The following is a 7,988-nucleotide window of genomic DNA, read 5'->3' on the forward strand; positions in this document are numbered from 1 at the left end:
GGGTCCCATAAGACTCAGACACAACTTAGCAACTAAACTATAACAACAACCTTTCATGAGTGCAGGTTCCCACAGTACTCTTGCAAGGACACACTCCATTTCAAAGTCCAGGACGCCCATCTGAAGGACACAGGGTCACAGCCCCTGAGCCTCAGGTCCAAGGAGCAGGGCTGCAGTGAGACCCGGTCTTCAGATTCCTGTCCAGGGTCTCTCCTGTGCCCACCTCACCCAGCCAGGCCCTTCTGGGGCACCACAAGTAACCTAGGGTCTCTGAAGCCCCATCATGCCAAGTCTGCAAACCTGTGTCATTGCAGAGTCTGAACTTTAAATTGGGCAGGGACTGCGAGGTCCCTGAGGGCAGGGAGCAGGAGAGATGTCTATGTGGCAGGGGACCAGGAGACTGGGCCTTGGGGGTTCAGGGCCGCTATCCTGGCCCACCCCAGCACAGTGTGTCTGCTGGTAATAAACTCAGCACTCCCTCACTCTGCTCTCCCAAGCCTTGGGTCACCACACCTGTCATCTGCTCAGCCACCTGCTGATACCAAGGTCACTAGGCCAACAGGTAGGAGGCAAGGAGAATCCATCTAGCATGTTGACTATTCTCATAAAATCTTTTCTAAACATAGAGAAACCAGAATATCTGCTGGGAGAAGGCAACATAATGATACTATAATATCGACTGCTGCTGCTGCTGCTAAGTCGCTTCAGTTGTGTCTGACTCTGTGCGACCCCAGAGACGGCAGCCCAACAGGCTCCCCCATCCCTGGGATTACTGAACACTCATCCTGTGCTAAGCTCTGTGCTAAGACCTTTCACTGGATCCTCAAAATCATCCCATGAGAAAATGCTACTCTTATTTCTACAGGTAAGGAGGCTGAGGCTGTGAACGCCATTAGCACATGGCAGAACTCAGACTTGGGCTTGGCAGTCTGACTCCAAAGCCCACACTCACCGGCTCTGCCATCACAGTGAGGAGGAGTGACGTAGGAATTCACATATGGGCACTTCTGGGACATTGTAACAGGAGCTTCTTCTTCTTGTGCCCCTCACCTTCCTTTTAAAATCATGTCTGAAGCTTAAAATTAGTATGAAATTGTTCAATATAGATTTACCAGCCAACAAACCTGACATGATATTTACCTGGGTTGGAAGTTCCTAGAAAGATGAGGGAATGTTTTGGAGATGGTACAGAGTACCAGAGATCATATATATTGAATAGCTCCATTTCACATAAGGAGAAACTCAAGCAAGGTCAAACAGGAAAAAGTGAACAAGGGCAAGAATCAAACCTGGATCCTCACTCCCAGGCCGGGGCACCTTCCATGGCATATCCTGCCTCTCAGGAGGAGTAAAACTGGGGAGAGAATTAGTGACTCTCAGAGACACTCAATATCCTATCACTCTGTAAACCGGATTATCCAGGAAATGATGGAGTGTAAGACCTGGCAGACAGATGCAAGAGTAGTTTCCTGAGTCTAGTGCAAAGCACCATCGTGCCCAAATGCCCTGCAGTGTGTCTGGTCGTCCTCTGGGCGTGCGGTAGGCTTACACAGGGCAGTGGGCTTTGGACAGACGGGACGCATCTCGCTTCTGGGTCGGCGCAGTGATCTGCTGGTGTGAGATGTTCTGCTGTGTTCTTCCCCAGCTGTGAGAACTGGCGACATCCCAGAGGGTGGAGCCAGGGTCTCTGAGGATGACAACCTGGAACAGAGCCCCCTGAAAACCTGCAATGGTACAAAGTCTGAGAACTAAACCTCCGTCCTGGTAAGTCACTAAAATCATGAGGTTGTGTGTTACTCTAGGCAAACTCTGCCCATCTTTTTTTTCTCCACTGTAAAATCTTATTTTATTTTCAGACCTTAAACTTCTGTATTGGGGTGTAGCCTATAAACAATATTGTGGCAGTTTCAGGTGAACAGGGAAGTGACTCGGCCATACATATACATGTAGCCATTCACCCCTTTCCGGTCATCCAGGCTGTTGCATAACATTGAGTAGAGTTCCATGTACTGTGCAATATGTCCTTGTTGGTTATCCGTTTTGAATATAGGCAAAACTCAGTTCATCTCAACTGATGGACTAAATGAACTAGAGCTGCTGTCTGTGGTCCCTGACTGAGCCCATGTTGCCCAAGCTGTCAGTAACCTGGATGCATGGTATTTCCTAAACAGAGTATCTTCTTTGGGGTCATAAGCCCATTACATCATGGGCTGTTGCTAATTTCTGAATGAATGTGTTCTGATAAGACTCTTAAATTGCAAGGAAACCCACAGCTCTCCTCTTTGAGCTCTTCAGAGAGGTGTTCTAGCATGCAGGAGATGGCACCCCCATGGCTGTGACCCTGGGACCTCCACATGGGCATCCTGGGCCGTGAAATGGAGTGTATCCTGGCAATAGTGCTGTGGGAACCTGCACTCATGAAAGGTTGTTGTTTAGTCCTCCCAGCAATCACATCCTGCATGTGCATGTGGGGAAAAGGAAAGGAGGGTGATCTGAAGGTAAGAAATCTGGGATCAGGATTTTAGCAGAAGGAAAGCACGGGATCTCAAATGGCAGCTCCTGTGTCGGGGACTGGATAGGTTGGGGGTTAATAGGACACAGCCCTTTGATTTCCGTGGCTCGCGGTCTATTGTGTGAGAGGGAACGACACACACAACAAACCAACTGTGCTAATGGCTGTGTGAGCGTCACGGTGTCAGGATGGCCAGTGCTCTGGAGACCTCTGAGAGGGCAGCACCACGGAGGAGATGGGTGTGAGCTGAGCCTTGGAGGATGAGTATAGAGAGAAAGGTGCTCCAGCCTGAGGAAAGCAGGAGAAAAGGGAGGGGACAGGGGCCTGTGGGGTTTGTCCACCAGTGGGAGTGGTCTGCTGAGGCTGGAGCAGGCCAGCACAAAGGGATGTGTAGGAGCTGAGTGCAGGCACAGGCCAGAGGCCGAGGACAAAGCCCTCTGATGACCATGCCATTCCCACTGGTCTCTCTGATGGAGACAAGAGCGGGAAAGAAAAGCAGAGTCAGGCGGTATCCTGCCTTTTATCTGCCTGAAAACTCTCCCCACACCTGTATCCAGGGTCAAATTGGAAGTTGCCAGTTCTTTCTGTCAGAGAAGGCAATGGCAACTCACTCCAGTACTCTTGCCTGGAAAAATCCCATGGACCAGGGAGCCTGGTGAGCTGCAGTCCATGGGTTGCGGAGTCAGACACAACTGAGAGACTTCCCTTTCACTTTTCACTTTCATGTATTGGAGAAGGAAATGGCAGCCCACTCCAGTGTTCTTCCCTGGAGAATCCCAGGGACGGAGGAGCCTGGTGGGCTGGGGTCTATGGGGTCACAGAGTTGGACAAAACTGAAATGACTTAGCAGCAGCAGCAGTTCTTTCTGTCGGAGAAGGCAATGGCAACCCACTCCAGTACTCTTGCCTGGAAAATCCCATGGACAGGGAAGCCTGGTGGGCTGCAGTCCATGGAGTCGATAAGAGTTGGACATGAGTGAGCGACTTCACTTTCACTTTTTATTTTCATGCACTGGAGAAGGAAATGGCAACCCACTCCAGTGTTCTTGCCTGGAGAATCTCAAGGATGGCGGAGCCTGGTGAGCTGCCATCTCTGGGGTCGCACAGAGGCAGACACGACTGAAGCGACTTAGCAGCAGCAGCAGTTCTTTCTGTAGCAACACACTCAATAAACACCAAGTTCTTATAATGAAATCTTAAATTAAGCTGCAGGCTTAATCCAGCCACATGAAGTCATGACCTAGGAGAGATGCTTCCTTTTAACTTCTGCTTTCCTGACCTCAAGTTTTATTTTGTCTTTATATGCCAGATTCAAAGAAAATCTAGAAGTTTCTAAAGCACAGAGAGAGGGATATGACCAAGGTGACCAACAGACAAGGGGATGCCTGTAAACACTGAGGACTGTACACTTCCGAGGGAAGAAGGCACATCTGCCTCTTCTGTGTTCCCAACACCCAGCACATAGTAGGTGCTCAATAATAATTTCGAATGACTGAATTAATAAGCCATCACACTCGGGCAGTTATTTACCTTTTTGCCAAACTTCAGCAAAAGAATCCCTACCTTAAAATGTTTACACGGATTAGATTTATGGTTAATGACTGACCAAGATTAATCAACTACCCTGGTATGTTTCATAAACTCGCTTAACAAAGATCTCGATTTAGGTTGGAGAGGAAAAAACAGCACAGGCTCTGGGCAGAAGGGCGTCATGACAGATGTTGGAGGTCTTGTCTGGGAGGCAGGGAGACAGACCCAGCATGCACCCATGGTTGAAGGTGTCGTCTCTGATCTGCAGCATTGCTAGGAGACTCATCAGACCTTTCCTCTGTGAGTCCCATCCGACTACACAGAATCCCCATTTTTCAAAAGGAAACTGAGTCTCAAACCAAGTGACTTGGTCAACATCACACATCTGGTTAGTGCTGAACCTGTTACGCAATGCTGGGTTTTTGAATCATGTGTGGACTACCTGTTGAGGGACTGCCCTTGGCAGCACTCACTGTATGAGATGCTGGAAGGAACGTGACCGAGTCTGCTCTCAAGTGGGGCAGAGGAGACAGGTGTGCAGCACAGGAACAAAGACGATGGCCAAGGGCCGTGGGAAAAGAAGGGAGAGGTAACTCGGCAGGGCTCAAGAGGGAGAGGAGAAGAGATGAACCGTGCTCTTAAGAGGAGAAGCAGCACCTCCACTGGGTAAGAGACGGAGGACCTGCCTACAGAAGGGAACTTTTTGGGCAAAGATGTAGCTCTGGGAAAAGACGTGGTTTATTCAGAAAATGTGGAGCCCTTTGGCCCCTATGATGATAGATGCAATTGAGCAAGAGGAATGAAGGAGAGCTGGGTTAGGAAATGGCAACATGCTCCAGTATTCTTGCCTGGAAAATCCCATGGACAGAGGAGCTTGGTGGGCTACAGTCCATGGGGTCATGAGGAGTTGGACACGACTGAATGACTGAGCATACTCATGACAGGAAAAGATCCATCACTAAGAACAGTAGAACTCTAGTGCTTACAGGAACCTGGCCTCACAGCCAGTGTAGCTCTGAAGGGACTGAGGGACGGGTGATTTGATCTTCTGACAAGTTAAGGTTTCCCATCAGCTCCTATTTGTCCCTCAGACCAGGGATCACAGGGGCCACAAGACAGCTTTCCATCCAGCACTTGACACTTGGCTCCCTCCTGTCACTGGCATTTCCCAAGGGGCTGAGACCAGCTCAGAAGAGACATGGAGGCTCCTGGGCAAAGACTGTGGTCTCTTCCCACCCTCCCTTTATAGACAGGGTCAGTGACCCAGGACACCTCTGCCAGACTAGAACCTGCCCTTCCCTTCTGTGTAATATTATAGTCAATATCATTTATCCTAAAAAGCTATATGGAAGCCAAGAGGAGACTCACTCGGCTTTTAGGACCAGGGTTAAATGTTGTGATCTGTGGCTCTATTGGGATATGTATATTCTAGTATATTCTTTTAAAAATCAATGCATGGTGTCTGATCTTAAGGAGGGATACCAGAATAAGGCTTGTACATCCTATGCAGTAGAAATGTTCAACCTTTATGCCCAAAGGAATGAGGTGACCATCACTCATCATGCACCTGCGTTCCCAAGCTCATCCCACTTAATTTGAGAAAGAGGAACAGCACTTGTTACAATTGTGGCATCTTTTTGTCCACGAATTTTTCTTACTGCTATAGCCCACGGAGAAGGCAATGGCACCCCACTACAATACTTTGCCTGGAAAATCCCAGGGATGGAGGAGTTTGGTAGGCTGCAGTCCATGGGGTCGCTAAGAGTCGGACACGACTGAGTGACTTCCCTTTCACTTTTCACTTCCATGCATCGGAGAAGGAAATGGCAACCCACTCCAGTGTTCTTGCCTGGAGAATCACAGGGACGGGGGAGCCTGGTGGCTGCGGTCTGTGGGATCACACAGAGTCGGACACGACTGAAGGCACTTAGCAGCAGCAGCTATAGCCCAACATCTAAACAACACCCAGGACAAGGTAGGCACTCAACAAATCTTCAGTGAGTGAATGAATCTGAAATCCTATGAGCATCATTCAGTCACATGAAGTCATAACCCAGTAAATGTGCTTCCTCTTAACACCCAAGAACACTGTAGATTCAAAAGGAGTATGGGGAACTTGAATACCAGTCTATTGTCTCCACAGAGCCCTCCTGGGGAAAAGAGAGAAGAGACTAGGTGATTAGAATGGACCCCATCTCCTTTAAGTTACACCAGAACCACAGAACTGAGGGGGCTGGCTTGCAGACCTGACGTCCATTCTCTCATTGTAATGATGGGAAACTGAGTTCCAGAGGCAGGGCTGACCTGCCCCAGGTCACACATCCAGGTTGCTTGGGTCCCAGGCCCACTGGTGCTTAATCCAACACCTTCATGGTACAGATGGGAAAAGAGGGAGAATGAGATGGATGGAGAGTGAGACGAATGGGGCAAACCAGACGGTCGTGACAGAGTTTGTCCTGCTGGGGCTACACGACCACCACAACCTACAGATGGTCCTGTTTGTGCTCTGCCTGGGCATCTACTCTGTGAACGTGCTGGGGAACGCCCTCCTCATTGGGCTGAACATGCTGGACCCCCGCCTGCACACCCCCATGTACTTCTTCCTCAGCAACCTCGCCCTCATGGACATCTCTGGCACATCCTCCTTCGTGCCTCTCATGCTGGCCAACTTCCTGGAAACCCAAAGCACCATCTCCTTCCCTGGCTGTGCCCTGCAGATGTACCTGACCCTGGCGCTGGGCTCCACAGAGTGCGTGCTCCTGGCCATGATGGCGTGTGACCGATACGTGGCCATCTGCCAGCCGCTTCGCTACTCAGAGCTCATGAACCGGCAGACGTGCACGTGGATGGTGGCGCTGAGCTGGGGGGCAGCCTTTGCCAACTCCCTTCTCCAATCCATTCTCACCTGGAGCCTCCCCTTCTGTGGCCACAATATCATCAACCACTTCTTCTGTGAGATCTTAGCAGTGCTGAAACTAGCCTGTGGGGACATCTCTCTCAATGCACTGTTAATAATGGTGGCTTCATCTGTCCTGACACTGGCCCCGCTGCTGCTCATCTTCCTGTCCTACGTGTTCATCCTCACTGCCATCCTGAGGGTGCCCTCTGCTGCCGGCCGGCACAAAGCCTTCTCTACCTGCTCTGCCCACCTCACAGTGGTGGTGATTTTCTATGGGACTATCTCCTTCATGTATTTCAAGCCCAAGGCCAAGGACCTCTATTTGGATAAGCTCCTTGCATTGTTCTACGGGGTCGTGACCCCCTCGCTGAACCCCATCATCTACAGCCTAAGGAACGCAGAGGTGAAAGCTGCCACTATAGCTCTGCTGAGGGGAGATCTCTCCAGGAAGATGGCCCCCTTTCCTGTTGTTCTCTAAGTCTGTCAGGCGGGACAGGCTAGTTACACTGTGGTCATGACTTCAAAATTTCAGTGGCTTTAAACCACAAATGTTTTTCTTCTCGCTTACGCTGCAGGTGCTCCAAGGTTGGTTGGGGGATCTGACTGATCTTCTTCATCCTCTGGGCCTTAGGGTGATAAAGTAGCTACCACATTACTGGTCCAAATGGCAAAAAGGAAGGGGAAAATGACAAAGCCTGTGAGGATTCTTAAAGCTTCCACTCAGAAGTGAGGTGTTACTTCCACTTCCACCGCATAGGCCAATGCAAGGCACAGGCCAGGGAGGATCACAAGGGAAGGGGATGCCCACCTGCCCCACATCTGGAAGGAGGGGGAGGACTGAGGAATTCCTGAAGGGGCTGGTGAGGACCCCAAACCCTATAGTTCACCCAGGAGCTACTAGCGATTTCTACAGCTGCCATTTTCTGACCAGTTGTCCCTCACTGGCTGCTGTCAAGTTAATCACCCCAGCAGGCGCGTGGAGACTCTGGACTGGGGCATTCTAACTAGGTCAGATCCAGGCCTCACAGAGCTTTCTTTGCTCTCAGGT

The 7,988-nt window shown here is 50.2% G+C and overlaps 1 protein-coding gene across 1 annotated transcript; it reads left to right on the forward strand.

Moving 5' to 3' along the window:
* The first annotated feature begins 6,089 nt into the window (after window positions 1-6,089).
* LOC102280879 (olfactory receptor 13C7) lies at window positions 6,090-7,654 on the forward strand. The gene has a single exon (XM_005900791.3). The coding sequence runs from the start codon at window positions 6,438-6,440 to the stop codon at window positions 7,416-7,418; it is 981 nt and encodes a 326-aa protein (XP_005900853.2). The 5' UTR covers window positions 6,090-6,437; the 3' UTR covers window positions 7,419-7,654.
* Window positions 7,655-7,988: the final 334 nt, after the last annotated feature.

The sequence above is a fragment of the Bos mutus genome, chromosome 8 (assembly GCF_027580195.1).
Source record: "Bos mutus isolate GX-2022 chromosome 8, NWIPB_WYAK_1.1, whole genome shotgun sequence".
NCBI lineage: Eukaryota > Metazoa > Chordata > Mammalia > Artiodactyla > Bovidae > Bos > Bos mutus.

Excerpts from the sequence above, each read along its gene's own strand:
- LOC102280879 (XM_005900791.3), top strand. The coding sequence starts at position 6,438 with ATGAGATGGATGGAGAGTGAGACGAATGGGGCAAACCAGACGGTCGTG.